Here is an 18936-nt window from a genome sequence, read left to right as displayed (position 1 = left end):
GTTAGGAGAGGCATGTTCCTAGGTTCCCACCAGATCAATTGTAGTGAATCCTAAAGGTTTTGGAAAATGGAGCCAGGAGGTGGGTTAAGAGAATGCCAAATTTTAGTTTTTAATTAACATAAAATTTGGCAGTAACGTTTTTAAAAAATAATTATCTTGTGAATAGGGCTTCAAAACTGAATGTACTTTGCCAAAATTTTAGCATATTTCAAAATTTCCTTTCGGGGCCTGGTATTACAAACCAAGGCAAATAAGATCCACTTTCATCAAACCTTCTCCAACTTGCTATACTTCCTCAAGTTTTTGTCTTTCACTGTGCTCTTTCATATTCTGAATAAAGTGACACTTTAGGACTCTCTTTTTCCTTTCAAAACAAGACTCATTCCATTACCTTACATGCTCTCTTATTCCTGCCCTTAATGTGGTCATATTAATTATAACTTTTAACCAATTTAATAAGTTCTGTTTCATAGGAAAACTGGAGGTAGATTATTGAGAACTGTCATATGCAAGCATTTTAGCAGATGAATAAAGCTTATAAGTCCACATAACACAAGTCTCTACAGCCACACACATTCATTTCACACCTTCTGAAAGTGGCAAAAATGAACATGTATATTAACATGACCCAAAAGGATAGCCATTCTATAGCATACAAAAGCAAGAAGCAAAAGTATATAAACTTAAAATTATGCTTTTATTAATCAGTGTTTCAGTATTCAACTTTTAAAATAATCTAGTTATCTAATGATTAATTAATAATTAATTTAATATTATCTTAGGGTTTTAAGTTACCTAAGGATTTTGGAATTATATTTAAATTTAGAGTATAAAACATAATTACTGTTGAGATAAAAAGTTTGTCTTAATAAGTTATCTTAGTGAACACAAATTAACATTTTTCATAAACTTAAATATTTTCTAGCAATAATGCTAGTTTATTTAATGAGTAAATCAATATAAATAGTTTAGGAAGTTCAGATTAGCTAATCTCTTCATGAGAAAACAAATCTACATGTTATTCTTAAAATGTGTATTTATTTTACTTAACATTGATAAATCAGAGAAAAGACATATAATTGCCTTCTTTTCTTAAACCAAAATTATTAATCCAGGCTGATTTCTCCAAAGACTCACCTTAATTATATAAACTTGGATTCTTCTAATGTTTCTAAGCTAGTAGTTTTTGTAAGAAGGACTTTTTTGTTTTTTAAGTTTAGCACACTTAAAGCATTAGAAATTCTGGGCTTTTTTTTTTAATTTGGGGGATTTATGCAAGTGCATATGTACGTCTGTAAACCAATCAGAACAAAGTTCCTTTAATTTAAGAGGCATTACAATGGAATTTATTAATACCCTACAGAGTAGGAAAACATTTTACTTTTACTCAGCAAAATATAAAGGCTGTTATAAATTATAGACACAGACACCTAGAAAGCTTATAGCTTCAGCTTTACAACCTCAACCCCAGGTTGAAAGTAAACACAGACACACAAAAATTCACCAGTTCAGATCAAAGCTATTCTTTCCAGTGGGCACATTCTTAATCAATCTGAGCTCACAAAGGACAAATGAAAAGACTAAAAACCTGGATTCTTTGTCATCTCACTTCTAATAAAGACTAGATAGCCATCATTCAACAGGTATCACCAAATGGTTAGGCCGTAAAACCAAATTCTCAATCATTGCTACCAATGCAGAATAACTTAGCTATGCATAAATCAGAAACAAAAACAAATATTTTTTTAAAAATCAGTAAAAAGGAAAAACAGACAGTGGTTAGTTCTGTAACTGCTTTGGATTTACTCTAAGAGCCAATAAAAGATATTCCTGGGTTTAAACAACCCATGAGGTACACTTCCTTAGCCATAAAGTTTGGCTCCATCACATGAGTTCACTTGAGCATCTCTGTGGAAACTTGAGATTTCCTACGTTAAAGTATAATTTTCAAAAACAGAAAACCATGTCGCCTATGCAAATATAAAATGAACATTTGTCAAAGTTTTATTCAACTCATTAATTAATGAGCGAACAAGTAAGATGCTAAAACCAATTCTAAGAGTACATGAGAAAGTAGACATATATTCATTTTAAAAATTAGGGTAGGATTGCAGAGCTAGATGCAAAACTGTTTAATATCTTACAGAACAATAAGTCACAACGTGTCGGGTTATCTGGTGTATCAGATACAAATTATTGCATATCAGCCAGACAAAAATCTACCTGTTACCCCCCACCCCCGCCCCTACAGAATTATAAAATAGCCCAGTCAACATAAAGTCAAGCTCAGCAAAGCTATGAACGAACACCTTGGTAAATTCTTGCCTATTTCCAAGTTTTGGATAATTTTTCTCATAGGAGTGAGATATTGCAAATATTGCATGGGACATACTTATACTAAAAATTTATTCATTTATCTGCAATTTTTTTTTTCTTTTTTTTTTTTTTGCGGTACACGGGCCTCCCAATGCCTTGGCCTCTCCCGTTGCGGAGCACAGGGTCCGGACGCGCAGGCTCAGCGGCCATGGCTCACGGGCCCAGCCGCTCCGCGGCATGTGGGATCTTCCCGTACCGGGGCACAAACCCGTGTACCCTGCACCGGCAGGCGGACTCTCAACCACTGCGCCAGCAGGGAAGCCCTACAATTCATTTTTAACTGGGAATCCTGTATTTATCTTTTAACCCTAATAACAAGTTAACAAAAACTTTACCTAGTCTGCACAGTTCCGTTGCCAACAACGTAGCTCTTAAATTTGTGCCTGGCTTCCTATTCTTGCCTAGATAATAAATATTAATATTAAGCGCTGTATTTCTACAGCACTTCTATTCTTTATATTTACCACTGGGGGGCGCATATAACTCACAGTCTACCGGATGCCACGTGGTGAAGAGCGTTTCAACATCCCATCCACTAGGGGACCGTTCAGGAACCTCCCAGATTTCACAACCAGGCTCTGGTAACGTGCTCACTAATCATTTGTGCGCACGCGTACAACTGCTCCCAGGCCCGATCCGAACTGCGCAGGCGTAAGAAAGTGAGCGCGCAGGCGTAAGAGTGAGCGCGCAGGCGTAAGCGTGAGCGCGCAGGCGTAAGCGTGAGCGCGCAGACGCCATTGGTAGGACTCACGGAAAAGGGAAAGGGAGGGGATGGAGCCGCTGGGAGCTCAGACATTTTGGGGCTCTGGACTGGAAGCCGCTAGAACGCTCTCCGGGCTGCGCATCCTGCATATTTGACGCTCCGTGGAGATGCCTAGCCGAGGTGCGCGACCCGAGGACGGCTCTGGGCTGGTCCCTACCGACAACTCGACCCAGCACAAGGAAGATCTCAGCAGCAAGGTAAGTGTGGGACAAGGTGACAAGGCCCCCAGGCTCGGGACGGGGCGCCGCTCGCCCCCCAGGGAAGATCCACGGCGGCCGCGTGGTCCGGTCTCGGCTTTGTCCCGCTGCTTTGACAGCTACAGTTAAAGGGAGACCTTGAAACTTGCCCCAATATTAGACCCAGATGGCAGTAGGGCGGGGGTTTAGTTGTTTTGTTTTTCAAATTATGAATTTTTTAAAGTTTTATTTTAAAAATTATCGTACAGTAAAATGTGACCCTTTTTCCTTTTCTCTAAATTTAACACGTGTAAATTCGTGTGACCACCACCACAATTGGGATACAGAACAGTTCCATGACCCCAAAAGACTCCCTTTATAGCTGTGCTTTCCCCAACCCAGAACCTCGGGCAACCCCTGATCTGCTCTGCATCACGACAGTTTTATCCTTTCCAGAACATCATGTAGATGAAATCATGGCGTTTGCGTCTCTTACTCAGCATAATGTCTTTGAGATTCATAATAGCTTTTTTCTTTAAAAAAAAAAAAAAAACAGGTACAAAGTTTATCATTAGCGATATAGCACGACAACAAGTGGGAGAGCGCACAGAGAAACGGTTTAGTTAACGTAGAGGCAAGGCAGAGATGCACACCCGGAGAGCAAGGGTGTGGATGTCTTCCCCCCCCCCCCCGAAATAAGGAGGAGCGCAGTAAAGAGGTGGTGAAGTCGTTTATATAGGGGAGTTCTTCCAGGTCTTTGTTTACCTTTGGCCCATTATCTGGTTTCTTTTTCCACACCTGCCCTGCCCTAGGATCCTCCCCAACATGCGTGCGCAACTTTTTTCCAAGATGGATTACAGCCCAGAGGCCTATGGGACGGCCATCACATATTATGGGGTGGTGTCCCCTCCTTTTTGACCCCCAAGGAGCCTTTCTGCGCATGTGCAATGTTCCCCTTGCCCCAAGGATGGGAAATGTATGACCTCTTGATCTTTTCACAGGGTTTTGTCCCACTCTGTCCCTGCCATAAAAATGTCCAATGTCCTGTTATTTACTCTATTTCTGTTGCTGGTTTTTATATCGAGGTGCAGATCTCGAAATATAGACAAGAATCCGGTCATAAATATGTAGTCCTGGAGCCCGTTTGTCTCTTGCTTCAGGAAATGTAAACAGGGAGCTGGTAATTAAGTCCGGTCTGGAGCCCATCTTCTTCTCACTCCAGGAAGTGTGAACGGGAGGCCAGTCGTAAATGTCTAGCCTGGAGCCCATCTGTCTCCTGCCTCAAATTCCCCCTGAGAGATGTGAACCCCAATACATCTTTTTTGGGAGGTTGAAGGGCAAAGGTCTGTCTTCTACAGCTTCTTCATGCTGACAGGGGGCTCGTAGACCCTACCTAGTTGGGGTCACAGAGCTCTCGTTCTGTCTCATTAAGGGGGCCATTGACTTCTGTTGGTATTCCCAAGGAGTGGCTGGAATCTGCATCACTGTCATCTTGTCTGGGACACCGTTGTGTCCTTAGAAAGAACAAACTAGACAAGTAGATTAATAAAAGGCAGGGGCCAAAGATCAGTAAAAGAATTATTGTAACCAGGGGCCCAAGCAGGAATAAGAACCAGGTTACATTTGATAGCATTACTTTAACTGTAGTCCAGATAGTGTCAGCGCTTGGGTTACCCTGTCCAAAGGAATGAAGCCATTGAGCACGGTCATATAACTTTTTGATGTCTTTTTCTACTAACCCAGTGTTATTGACGTAAATGTGACAGACCTAGTTAGTAGTTGGAGGAGTGACAACCTGAACGTTAATAGACAAAATAGATCTCATTTCTTTTCAGGAGATAAAGCCTGAAACCCAGTCTGGACCTGACGCTTTGAGGTGACTTGTAGCCAGGTAGCCAGTTGTCTAGTTTCATTTAAGTAGGTTTTAACTTTTAAGGTGGTATTAACACATAGATAACAGGTGCTATTGGTCTGAAAATTTTCTCCTTAATAGCCAAAGCAGATGTTACCATTAATGATGTTAGTGTTTTCCTAGGTATGAGAAGATGTAAGAATTTGGGCTCATAAAATCTTCTTCTGAAAATATCTGGCTATCTGCAGGGCTGTCCTACCAGTCTTTCCCAGAGCACAGAGTGCCTCATTTCTTTTTCTTTTTTTGAAAATATTTATTTATTTACTTTTGGCTGTGTTGGGTCTTTGTTGCTGCGCGTGGGCTTTCTCTAGTTGCAGCGAGCAGGGGCTACTCTTCGTTGCGGTGCGCAGGCTTCTCACTGCAGTGGCTTCTCTTGTTGCGGAGCATGGGCTCTAGGCTCCCGGGCTTCAGTAGTTGCAGCACGCAGGCTCAGTAGTTGTGGCTCATGGGCTCTAGAGTGCAGGCTTAGTAATTGTGGAGCATGGGTTTAGTTGCTACGAGGCATGTGGGATCTTCCCGGACCAGGGGTTGAACCCGTGTCCCCTGCATTGGCAAGTGGATTCTTAACCACTGCGCCACCAGGGAAGTCCCCCAGAGTGCCTCATTTCTCATCTCCACCCTGAACTCCTTTCAGGAGGTGTTGAAGGTCAGCAGCTGCAGTGGCCATGATTTAGTCCTTGTAGAGGTAGCTGGCAAGGGTCAGTTACCAGTCGGCAGGGCCCCTTCATGGTCATAAGTTTAACCATGGTTTTGGGGGCATTTCATGACTATTTCGTCCCACAGTGCTAGGAATGCTCATTCCCGGGTCTGGCAAAGATTTCGTTGACAGGCCACTCAATGTGGTGTTACTGGACTAGGCCCTGTTAACAGTAGCCAAAAACCTCTGGACCACCTGTCTTACTAATCCCTTATGGTCCAGATAAATATTCCCTCTTGTTGCTTCTTCCCATATTTAGAGTTACACTATTACAGTCATTGATCTCATATGGAACTATGTATCATCATTTTATCAGAGGCTCAGTCACACATTTGGTAATGTAATAAGCAACAATTTTGTAAAACAGGCAATATAGAAAACAATATAGCTAGCAGTACTAGTAAGGTCATAAGTAAGAATTTAAGTCAAGAACTTCCATTAGGTGTTGCCCAGTATATACCCAGGTTATCTGACTTAGTCTATTCTGTACCAATCCTTGTCTTTCAGGGAAATTATATATTGGCATTGTTCATAAGGCATTTGCCCCAATTTTTTAGTGTAACTAGACTGATTATCCTTAGTATGATTTAATTGTTCCCAGCGTAGAGGAGCTGATAATGCTACTGGGAACCTAAGAGTTTCCAATCTCAGGAGGGAGCAGGTAGAGAGAAAGATAAATGTTTTAATTTTACCCATAGGTGTAAATTACCAAATTGTTGTAAACCATAAATAACTTGAGGAGAAGAGCTTCTTTATATCTTCAGCTCCCAGGTTTCAGCACCATCTGATCTCGGAGAGGCGGCAGTGAGTGATGGCACGAAGCAAGATCTTAATTCCCTGCCCAGGAATTGAACCTGGGTAGCCTGGAAGAAAACCAGAAATCCTGGCCACCACAATCCCTGGTTCTTACCCCCTGTGAAAAATGTGTTTCTCATGGAGGCAAAACTGTAAAAATAGGTACAGAGTTTATTATTAGAGACATAGCACAAGTGGGAGAGCACACAGAGAAAGTTTGTTTAGTTAAGATAGAAGCAAGGCAGAGATGCACACCCAGAGAGAAAGGGCGTGGGCATCCTCCCTAATGAGGAGGAGCCTGGTTTGGTTTTTTTCTATGTATTCTTTTAATACTTTTAGAAATACTGCTCACCTTAGATCTGCTGCCTGTATTCTCTGTCTCAGAAAATGTCACCACCATCCATCCTGTTGTCCACGCCAGTAACGTGGGAGCCAACCTTTATGTACATCAGGAGGTTCTATCAGTTTTATTTTAGAGGCCCATCTGAAATATGTGCCTTTATCACCATGTACACTCTTAACCATCCTAAACCAGCCACTTTCATCTACCGTAGGCAATCCTGCAAAGGTTTCCTAACTGGCCTCTCCTCATCCATTGTTACCTTCTTCCAGTATGTCCTTCACTTTAGCCAGAGCTACGTTCCTAAAACAGGTATCTGATTATCACTGTTCTGCCCCACCCCCCCCAAAAGGGAGCCAGTATAATATAAATCTTAACTGCCATAAGCAGGAAAAAAAAAAAAACTTTAAAAATAAATTTGAGATGAAGATGGCTATAGCCTTTGAGGTAATAGATGTCCTAGATAATACTTTGGTTCTGTCCCAAACTGACAGTGGCATCTTGGGCAAGTCTCTAATCCCTCTATCACAGTTTCCTTGTCTGAAGTACTAAAGTATACCTGCCATTCCTAAAATGAATGGGAAAGTGCTGTTCAAACATAAGCCTCCGGGCTTCCCTGATGGCGCAGTGGTTAAGAATCTGCCTGCCAATGCAGGGGGCACGGGTTCGAGCCCTGGTCCGGGAAGATCCCACATGCCACAGAGCAACTAAGCCTGTGTGCCACAACTACTGAGCCCGTGAGCCTAGAGCCCATGCTCCGCAACAAGAGAAGCCACCACGGTGAGAAGCCCACTTGCCGCAACTAGAGAAAGCCCACATGCAGCAACGAAGACCCAATTCAGCCAAAAAAAAAAAAAAAATCCAAACATAAGCCTCCAGGAGGTTGTACAAATTCAATCTTGGAATTCAACTCAATCTCTAGTCAGTTACTACAGTGACTGTCAGCTGGAGAGCAGAAGGGTACACATCTGTGAGGAATGAATTTTCAAACCACACACAGCCCACTCTGATTACTACCGTAGTATGCCACTTATACTGATGTATGACAGATCCGTGAGGCTTCCGAGGTAGGCCAAAATTATAAAATATGCTTTTAGAGGCTCTAGTGATACTATATAATCAGTCATGTTCACAATATAGCTACCTTTACTGAAAAGAGTTTAAAAGAAACTTAGTTGAGCCCTCTTCTACTAATAAAAAGAGAGACCTAGTTCAACAGTGCCAGCCCTGTGCTAACCTTTGAGATGTAAAGCAAAGATGGAAAGTGATGGGTCGTACTACCCCAGGTAGGGCACTTACTGCTACTTGCTTCCTCTGAATGTCTGGCTGTACCATTTAGTACATAAATCATGAAAAGTATGGGAATGGGGGCGGGGGGGGGGAGTAACCCACTCTTCATTCCATTTGGTATTTTTTTTTAAAGCTAAAATATAATTTAAAAGAAATCATTGAAAAATTGGTATTACTTTTGGGTTTTGGTGCATACTGTCTTTTTTTTTTTGGTACGTTCTCTATTCTAAATAAAAGACGTAAATCTTACTTAGTAACTATGGCTCTTGCCTGAATATGAATGCTGGTTACCAACACCCTGTCTGGGCTCAGTGAGCCGTCTAACACTTTGTAAGTCTAATCATTGTTTCTTCCCTCAGCTTTCCCCCACCTGCAGTTCCACACAGCTGCTGTTGAAAAGAATCTATATATTCACAGACTGCCCATTTGGACAATCAATACTTATCCCATGTCTTTAATTTTAAAGGGCCCTCACTGAGCATACTTTGATACCCTCTGATTTAAGAATGTTTTCTTATTTTAATAGATTAAAGAACAAAAAATTGTTGTGGATGAACTTTCTAACCTGAAGAAGAACAGGGTGAGTTATTAGAGTTATTCCAAACAGTATGTGGAAGGGTTTGATTATATCTTATTAACTATATACAAAACTTATAAGAACTACATATAAGATTTATATTATATTAAAATTTACAAGGTTTCAGCATCTTTTTAGTTAAATTGCAAAAGTGAAGTGTCCATGATTTTTTAATATATATCATATATAGTTATCTACATATTAACCATAGCTGTTGATAATCTTCTCCCCATCATATGCAATTGACATTACCTTTGAACCAAATGATACTAATTGTACTATGTTATCTTGCAGCCATAGTCACTAATGGTATGTATTTTATACTTGAATTGGTGTTTTCTTTTGAAATAAATGAACTTTAAATCTATTGAGAAGAGTAGAAACTATTCAAGTGAATGTGAATAATTGTTTAAAAAAAAAAAAAAGATAAATGCTTCCCCTTCCTTCCCGCCCCCCAACCCTGGGTTTTTTACTCAAAGCTTCCAAATCTTTAACATGGTTATTTAACTCCATTTCCATTAATGTATTCACAAACAAGCAAGCTACTGTTTCATGGGTCGTTATACTGCCAAAACATATATTTTAAAGTTAAATGATTTGAGCCCTTTAAAGCATTGTAGAGATTACTTGGTAACTGACATGTTAGACATTTCTGATACAGGTACGGTACAATTGATACAAACTTTTCTAGAGGGCAAATTGGCATAATGTATCAAAGTCTTAAAGCTATGTAACACTTTGATCCAGCTGTTCTATTTATAGGAATTGATACCTAGGAAAGTATCATGAGAGTGCAAAAAAATTTAGGTACAGAGACATTCATCTCAACGTTGATTTATAATAGTGAGAAGTTGGTAACACTTAAATGACCAAATAAACTGAAATATTACTAAAGAAAAATGGTATTATAGTATATGCAGAGAAGAAAGAGTTTTACCTCAGTGTTAATGGTAGCAATTTCTAGATAGTTGGATAATGGGTGAGTTCTGTTTGTTTATCTGTATTTGCTAAGGTATTGTTCTGAACATGTTACTGAAGTTCAAGAATAAGCAATAATAGGGTTCAGAGTTTTGACATTACTTTTTAGAATAAATCATGATATTAGCCTAAATTATGTTTTGCAGAAAGTATATAGGCAGCAACAGAACAGCGACATATTCTTTCTTGCAGACCGAACAGAAATGCTTTCGGAAAGCAAAAGTAAGTGTTTTTGGTACATTATATAGAAACACACAGAAATTCTTTTGTGGGCTTTCTGTAGAAATTCATGATGGTGCCTAAATTATACTGTCTACATCTGAATGTTTAAACATATATCTACATCTGAATGTTTAAACATATATCTAAAGATGGGATGGTGGTATACCTGTTAATAAAATTAATGCAATAGTTTGGTTTTTTTCAAGTTAGCCTTCCAAGGATGAGTCAACAGTAAAAATAAAATCAAATTAAAAAAATATAAGATGTGTTAGGAAGCGATAATAACGTAAGCTTTAGAGTTTTAGACAGATCTAGGTATGAAATATTGTTCTACCACTTTCTCCCTTTGTGATTTTGAGTGAATCACTTTGAGCCTCCAAAGTCTTACGGGATTTAAATAAAATGATATGTATATTTAATGTGCATAGCCCCATGCCTGGGTCAAAATAAGCATTTAACAAACAGAAACGAGTTCCCTAAATACTAAACATTCTTCATTAGAAGCCTGTTGTAAATTATTATTCAAACTAACATAGTCCATATATGTTTTGATCTTGGAAAATAACCTGTTTTGCCCTTTGAATTACTAGGTAAAGGTTCAAGAATTTTTATTTCACTTAGTATGTCTTCTCCCTTCCCCCACAGATACATTGGATGAGCTGAGGAAAGAATACCAAGAAATAGAAAACTCAGAGAAGACCAAAATCAAGAAATAGTCAACTTGATTTTACATAGCAATGTGTGGCATTTGTTGTGCAGTAAGCTTCTCTGTTGAGCATTTCGACAAAGATTTGAAAGAGGATTTACTGTGTAATCTTAAACGGCGGGGACCTAATAGTAGTAAACAGTTGTTAAAGTCTAATATTAACTACCAGTGTTTATTTTCTGGTCATGTCCTTCACTTAAGAGGTGTGTTGACTGCCCAGCCTGTTGAAGATGAAAGAGGCAATGTATTCCTGTGGAATGGAGAAGTCTTTAGTGGAATAAAGATTGAAGCTGAAGAGAATGATACCCAAATAATGTTTAATTATCTTTCCTCTTGTAAGAGTGAATCTGATATTTTGTCACTCTTCTCAAAAGTCCAAGGTCCTTGGTCTTTTATATATTATCAAGCATCTAGTCATTCTTTGTGGTTTGGTAGGGATTTTTTTGGCCGTCGTAGCTTGCTTTGGCATTTTAGTAGTTTGGGCAAGAGTTTCTGCCTCTCTTCGATTGGCGCCCAAACATCTGGAGTGGCCAATCAGTGGCAAGAAGTTCCAGCATCTGGAATTTTCAGAATTGATCTAAAGTCTACTTCCATTTCCAAATCTGTTGTTTTAAAATTGTATCCTTGGAAATATAACTCTAGGGAGGATGTTATCAAAGAATGTGTTAATAGCCTAACTCAAATTTCAGCAGATTTGCCAACATTTGTATCAGTGGCAGCAAATGAAGCCAAACTGTATCTTAAAGAACCTGTTGTCCCTTTAAATATGATTTTGCCACAAGCCACATTTGAGATCCATTGCAGTAGCATTTCCAGCGTCCCACCGTCAAGAGAGACCCTTCAGGTCTTTCTTACTGATGGACACATGAAGGAAGTAGTTCAGCAGTTCATTGATGTCCTGAGTATTGCAGTCAAGAGACGTGTCTTGTGTTTACCTAGGGATGAAAACCTGACACAAAGTGAAGTTTTGAATACTAGTAATAGGAAAGCAAATGTTGCAATCCTGTTTTCTGGGGGAATTGATTCCATGGTTATCGCAGTGCTTGCTGACCGTCATATTCCTTTAGATGAACCAATTGATCTTCTTAATGTGGCTTTCATGACTAAAGAAAAGACCATACCAGCTGGTTTTAACAAAAAAGGGAGAAATGAGAAAAATAATTGTGAAAAACGCTCTGAAGAATCCTCTAAAAATGTCACTGCTGCTGCTGCTGCTAATCCTGGTGAGCAATTCAACGTACCAGATCGAATCACAGGAAGAGCAGGGCTAAAGGAACTACAAGCTGCCAACCCTTGCCGGATTTGGAATTTTGTTGAAATTAATGTTTCTCTGGAAGAACTGCAAAGATTAAGACGAACTCGAATATCCCACTTAATTCAGCCTTTGGATACAGTGTTGGATGACAGCATTGGCTGTGCAGTCTGGTTTGCTTCTAGAGGAGTTGGTTGGTTAGTGACCCAAGATGAAGCAAAACCATATCAGAGTAGTGCAAAGGTATGACACGGTATTTCTACTCAGGATTTCTGAGACCTAACTTTGACCCTTAAAGCTTTTAGCATTTAAGTTGCAAGAATATAGCGTATTTCAGTTGCATTTAAACTATAACACAAAGTATATGACTTTGTAAAAATTGGGCCTATTTTACTATTTTTTGACTTTGCCTTACGGCTTTTCTCTGAAAATGTTATCTTTGGGGTTATCATTTTTTAAGCTTGACTTTTATCTTAGTTATTTTCCTTACTGCATAGTAGGTAACATTTTTTATATGGATTTCTTTAAACCTTTATAGGTAGTTCTTACTGGAATTGGTGCAGATGAGCAGCTCGCAGGTTATTCTCGTCATCGAGTCTGCTTCCAGACACGCGGGCTGGAAGGACTGAATAAGGAAATCGAGATGGAACTGGGTCGAATTTCTTCTAGAAATCTTGGTCGTGATGACAGAGTTATTGGTGATCATGGAAAAGAAGCAAGGTAATTCCTATTATCTATCTGAGGGTTTTGGGGTAATCTTGTAAAGACAATAGACTGTAAAAGGAGATTTTTAGGTTCCTTTTTCTTTGGAGACTTGTTCAAATGAATAACAGTAGCAACAATATGTTGGCCAAACACAGTCAGAAGCAAAGCTGGAGAAGAGCCAGAGGAACAGTTTTTCCAGAACTCATTCTCCAAGAAATGGATTTTCAGTAATTTTCAAATATGATACAATGACATGATTGCTTTTAAGACTACAGTGAAAGACTGTAAAACTTGAGGTAATGAAATACTGAGAGAAGGTGTTTAAGGGGCTTTGTTTTGTTTCAGATGTTTGCTTTCCTCCCAATAAGGGCATAGTCCTACTCCCAAGCTTTCTCCTCCAATGTTACAGAGCCTGACTTTGTCTCTACAGACATTTCTGTATGTACAGGCATACCTGGAGATATTGCAGATTCAGTTCCACATCACCGCAAAAAAGCGAGTCACGTGAATGTTTTGGTTTCCCAGTGCATACAAAAGCTATGTTCACACTGTACTGTATTAAGTATGCAGCAACATTATGTCTAAAAAAAAAAAAAGTATATACCTTAATTTAAAAATACAAAACAAAAAGCAATCACAAGGTAACATCAGAGATCACTGATCACATATCACCATAACAAATATTATGAAAAATTTGAAATATTGCGAGCATTTGCAAAATGTAACACAGAAATGTGAAATGAGTAAATGCTGTTGGAAAAATGGCACCACCAATAGACTTTGCTCATTGCAGGGTTGCCACAAACTTTCAGTTTGTAAAAAAAAATAAATAAGGCAGTATCTATGAAGCACAATAAAACAAGGTGTGCCTGTATAGATCCATACTGATTTAAATGGTGGTTCCGTTCTGGTACTGGATTCCCCTCTGTCATATGTTTTTTGAACACAGTTTAGTCATATGTTGCAGATTACCTAAAAGTTTCAGAGATCAAGCCACTTTCATGTGTATATTCTTTTTTAATCTTAGGGGTTTATGTTTACTTACAACATATTTTTGATGATAGTAAACAAGTGCTTGAATACAACTTTTTAAAGCATTAAGGATAAAAGAAGATGTTTCATTTAATTATAAAAAGCAGAAATTTGTTCAAGTAGGTTAATTAATTAAGTGATGGTTTTATTACAAGGGTACGAGCATGCAAGAACAAGGAGTCCAAATAAGCTTCGTGGGAATTGGAGCATCATAATACACGAACTCTGAGACTTCATTGCTTCTTGTCTCTACCTTGTCATTCCTGTGTTGCCAGTTCTGACATGTAAAATTATCATAATTTTCAAAATTTCATTATAAAGAAATAAGTAATGCCACAATACAAAGTGTGTAAAATGTTTTCCTTTTGAAGGGTATATGTGTATGGGAGAGAGAAAGAGAAATTCAGTCCATTATTTCAGCTAGGTCAGAGAAAAGGGAATTTATTTTATTCAGTAAAAGCAGTTAATTCTAAAGACCCCCAGGATTTCCCTGGCGGTCCAGTGGTTTCAGACTCCATGATTCCACTGCAGGAGGCGTGGGTTCGATCCCTGGTTGGGGAACTAAGATCCTATATGCCGCACGGTACAGCCAAAAAATAAAAATAAGACCCCCCCCCCCATGACATCCTTGGGTAAAAATGGATGTGAAGGATGTTTAAAACAGCAAATCAGAATTGTAATTTAACAACTACCATTATAGTGGCTAGATTTAAACTGATTTATTATGGATTTTGGCATACATATTAACTGTAATCTATTAGCTTCTCTTATTTAAATTTGCTTTCACAATTAATTCATTTTTATAAAATATTTTGTATAACAAATGCCTTTACCCTTTCTGATCTTTCTACTTAAGTTAGAATGAAATGTAATGAAATAGAAATACTAGTGTAATTGTATTGCATTTTGAGGAATTGGGAAGGAAGGGGGTGAGATTAGAGTATTTTAAATGAAAAAAAGAACAGAATTTGCTAGAAAATTAGAGCAGAAAGGTTTTTTTTAATCTAATATTTTGTCCTGTTACACCAGTTTGTCACCATTTAAGCAGTTTAAATGTAATTATAATTTTGATACCATAAAGTTTTGCCATGAGTAAATGTTTCACAAGTTCAGGAGAGTAGCGCCCTTCTATATTGGTTTCGTATCCCTAAAGTTCAATATCTTTAGATAGTAAAGAGCAGACACAGATTGAATAATTAACTCAAGACCATGCTTATTTTCAAGGCATCTCCAGAGATTTCTTGTGAAACAATTTGAAATTATTTCTTGACATCATAGGCTTAATTTGTTTATCTATTGAGGGAAAATTTCTTTATATTTTAGCATATGTATTAAAATTAGACAAGTGTTGTGAAATAGTTTTTAATGTGACTAAATTTTAGCCATAAAATTGTATAAATAACTAGAATATTTTTAATCTAGAAAAATAGTGCCCTCAAAAATAAATTTATACTGTAAATATTAACATACTGAAGAAAATGCAAAAGAAATAATCACAACAGATTGATATTTTTCTTTAATAGTAGCTATACTTTTTATTTTAGATTTCCTTTCCTGGATGAAAATGTTGTCTCCTTTCTAAATTCCCTACCGGTTTGGGAAAAGGCAAACTTGACTTTATCCCGTGGAATTGGTGAAAAACTAATTTTGCGTCTTGCGGCAGTGGAACTTGGTCTAACAACCTCTGCTCTTCTGCCAAAACGGGCCATGCAGTTTGGATCCAGAATTGCAAAACTGGAAAAGAATAATGAAAAGGCATCTGATAAATGTGGAAGGCTCCGAGTCATTTCCTTAGAAAACCTTGCTATTGAAAAAGAGATTAAAACGTAATATTTCACAGTGTAACAGGATTTACTGAATGATGATTTAAAGAAATACTCTGCTGCTTTATTATTGTATAATGTGGCTGTAAAATTCATTATGTGGATTTTTACTTTGTAGCGTAATACAACCAATTTAATCAAATTGATACCCCAGAGAAAGAGATTATACTTGAAAGAACAACCTGGATATTTTAAACTGTGGTATTAACATTGTTTTGAACTCTTACATGGTAATTTCCCACCAGCAGCACTAAAAGAAGGCAGCTTTTATTGACTCTTCATGGTAGCTATATCCAGAAATAACTCAATTTGTTACTGTTGTTGTTTAACAGATAAGAGAACTAAGGTTTAGAGAAGCTAAACAATTTGTTTGAGGTTCACACTCCTGAGAGACATGTGGTACATCTCTTTAGGCAGCTCACTGTCCCACTCTGAGAACTTCTGAAGACTATTTTAAATATTCTCCTGTCCCACAGATCTCTAACCTCCCTCTTTTTTCCCCATTCTCAGCTCATGACCTTGGCTTTTCACAGAGAAATCAAAGTCATCCAGCTAAGAACTGCTCAGCTTTCCAACACCAAAAGTTCTAACTTACCTGTGTGTGCACTCATCCTTTTCTTCCTTCTTGCCTTTAGAAAGAGAAATATATGCATCCATCCATCAAAAAGGCTGTGCCTCCACCTCTTCTTTGTATCCCAACCCTTCCTGCCTTTCAGGAACCTTACACTTGTCTCTCTAGTATCTTCAGCCTCTTTATAGTATCCTTCGTATAATCATTTAAAATGTTCTAGTCTATACCAATTTAAAATGCACATCCTTGGTCCTACATCTTCCTGTACTTACCATCTCTTGCCTCCCACCCACACTCACCCTTTCCACCTTTTCACCTTGTCACTCAACTTCACTCCATCCTGACATCCACCCACAATATTCAGTCGTGACCACCATAACGCAGGGTCACATTTTGGATCTATCCCCAATTAGGTTTGACACCCTTTCTGGATCTGGACATACTTCGATTCTTTTAATTATAGTGGGAAAGAAATTTTAGGAATTTACATACATTGCTCGTACTTCATAAGTGCAAACATGCAGCTCTCTTAAAGAAGGCAGTGACTTTTTGACATCTCTTGATCTGGGAGAGCAATCACAAATTTATTAATATTCACTACCTCCACAGCAGCTAAGGTAGTGACATGGTTGGAATAAGAGAAATTCTGCCTTCAAACAGTGACCAGAACCCTCCCTGTTGCTAAATTCAGGGAAAAGTTTTAGTTCTTATCTCCCTTGACCTAGAGCAGCATCCAGTGAAGTTGGCCATTCTCTTCTCTTGGCTTCTGTGACCAATCTTGGCTTTCCTCCTGCTCTCCTGACTGCTCGCTTTTTGTATTCTTTCCTGCCTCCACCCTCTCCACCTGACCTTTACATATTAAATTTCTCAGGTCTTCATCCTGGGTTCTCAATTATCTATTCTCTCCCGTGGTGATTTCAGCCACTCCCCTGGCTTCGTTTACCCTAAGCCTGCCGGAATGTATACATCTAACCCAAGCTGCCATTTTTAGCTAAGACGTATATATCTAAGGCACATCTGACATCTCTACTTGGTTCCCTCACAGGTACAACTGAACTCTTAATCTTGCCCTGATCCCCCATAGCTCCTGACAGAAATTGAGGTGTCACCTGGATGACCACCTTCTTTTTAAACTCTGCCACTATTCGATCTGTTCCCAGTAGGCCATCTCATTTCTCAAAGCCATCCACAGCCCTCCATCACCACCACCACCACTCAAGCCTGCACCTGCCCTCTACTGCCATCAATGTAGCGTAAACTCTTAGAATAAAGTTGAAAATCTTTAACTCAGCAGCCTGCATAGTCTGGCCCTCACCTACCTCCTCATCTATTTTTGTGCCCACATCTCTTTAAGTTCTCTATGCAGTTTTGTTCAGTTTCTCAAAAATTTCAACTTTCTCCTCAGCTCAGTTCTTCATCACCTGTTGTTCCCTATGCCTGGAAAGCTCCTTCTCCAACTCTGCTTGGATAGCTCTTTCTCATCCATCAGGCTCAGCTTAAAAGATCACTTCCTCAGGGCAGCCTTTCCCTTGAAGGTTAGCTTTCCTTCATGTGCTGTCATTACATCTTACATTATGGTACTGTTTAAATGCAGCTGTATGATTACCTGCGTAACTGTAAGCTCCTTGGGGTTTTACAGCTGCCCTTTTCCAGGGTCCCCCAGCGCCTGGCTTATAACAAGCGTTCCATAAATGTTTGTTGAGTAACAGAATGATGATGGAGGTGGGATTCTAACACAGGACTACCTCAGAGCCTGGGGCCCTCTCCTCCGCCGCTCTGTTTCTGTGCTTTCTCGTAGACAAATAGTGAAAGTAGGAAATGACAGAGATGCACGGTTCGCAGAGCCGCAGTCCGGACTGAGTTCTAAAGGGGAGGGGTGGGGGTGGAGTGGGGCATCCGCCTTGGAGGAATCTAAGCCTCGAGCCTCCCTGGCACCGGCGGGAGGCCCCGCCCTCGGAAGCAGAGGTGCGCCCCCTCGCGGCGCGACCCTGCCGTCCCAGGCCCCGGGTACCAACGGCTTCGGCCCGCGCCGGGGCGGCGGGACTTCAGCAAAGGCCCGGGCTCCCAGCAGAGCCTGGAGGCTGCGTGGGGCTAGCAGGTCTCCCCAGGCCCTCGGCTTAGGAGAGCCCCTCCCAGCCCTCCCTGCAGCGGCTACCCTCGCCCTCGCCCACGCGGGGCTCCTGACGTTGGCTTCGGGCCCAACGAGAGACCGGTCATTCAAAACAACCACTGTCCTCGGCCCCCGGAATACTCCAAGGACCGGTGTGGACGCAGCTCCCCTCACCTGGACAAGCAAACCATAATCTCAAGAGTTGGTTTCTTCCCTTTCCTTGTCCCTTCCCTTTTCCCGTGTCCAGTGGGCATAGGTCTTGAACTTGAGGATGGACAGACCTGGGATGGTTCTGATTCTGAAGGTGTGAAACCTCAGGCCTATCCTGTAACCTTCCTAGTCTCGTTTCTGCGTCTATAAAGTGGGGCTCCCAGCGCCTATCTCGCCGAGCAGCATCTAACTTTTTCAGAAACGGAAATTCTCTGGCTCCACTCCAACCAACTGGATCGGAAACTCTAGGGTAGGATCCAGCAATCTGTTGTAACAAGCCGCAGGTGATTTCAACACAGGCTAGATTTTGAGAACCACTATACAGAGGGGCCAATTAAATGAAATAAATATTGTATATAAAGAGCTGGGCAAATAGTAGATGCTCAATAAATAGTGGTTAT

The 18936-nt window shown here is 39.8% G+C and overlaps 3 protein-coding genes across 3 annotated transcripts in view; all 3 read left to right on the top strand.

The window, feature by feature from the left end:
• The first annotated feature begins 3142 nt into the window (after positions 1 to 3142).
• ASNSD1 (asparagine synthetase domain containing 1) lies at positions 3143 to 15739 on the top strand. The gene is made up of 6 exons (XM_029225618.1): positions 3143 to 3336; positions 8876 to 8929; positions 10051 to 10126; positions 10772 to 12327; positions 12623 to 12804; positions 15366 to 15739. Exons 4-6 carry the CDS (start codon positions 10864 to 10866, stop codon positions 15649 to 15651), a joined length of 1932 nt encoding a protein of 643 aa, XP_029081451.1. The 5' UTR covers positions 3143 to 3336; positions 8876 to 8929; positions 10051 to 10126; positions 10772 to 10863; the 3' UTR covers positions 15652 to 15739.
• On the top strand, positions 3149 to 11973 carry ASDURF (ASNSD1 upstream reading frame). The gene is made up of 4 exons (XM_029225619.1): positions 3149 to 3336; positions 8876 to 8929; positions 10051 to 10126; positions 10772 to 11973. Exons 1-4 carry the CDS (start codon positions 3247 to 3249, stop codon positions 10840 to 10842), a joined length of 291 nt encoding a protein of 96 aa, XP_029081452.1. The 5' UTR covers positions 3149 to 3246; the 3' UTR covers positions 10843 to 11973.
• A 2548-nt stretch (positions 15740 to 18287) lies between the features above and the next one.
• Positions 18288 to 18936, top strand: part of ANKAR (ankyrin and armadillo repeat containing) — an 82065-nt gene continuing 81416 nt past the window's right edge. The window contains exon 1 of the mRNA XM_029225682.1: positions 18288 to 18785. The gene's annotated coding sequence lies outside the window, so the exon portion shown is untranslated. The remainder of the gene's footprint in view (positions 18786 to 18936) is intronic.

This window comes from Monodon monoceros, unplaced genomic scaffold (assembly GCF_005190385.1).
Source record: "Monodon monoceros isolate NGI ecotype Baffin Bay Population unplaced genomic scaffold, NGI_Narwhal_1 Super_Scaffold_16, whole genome shotgun sequence".
Classification (NCBI taxonomy): domain Eukaryota; kingdom Metazoa; phylum Chordata; class Mammalia; order Artiodactyla; family Monodontidae; genus Monodon; species Monodon monoceros.
Note: the sequence above shows the minus strand (reverse complement) of the source record. Positions and strands in the feature narration are given on the sequence as shown.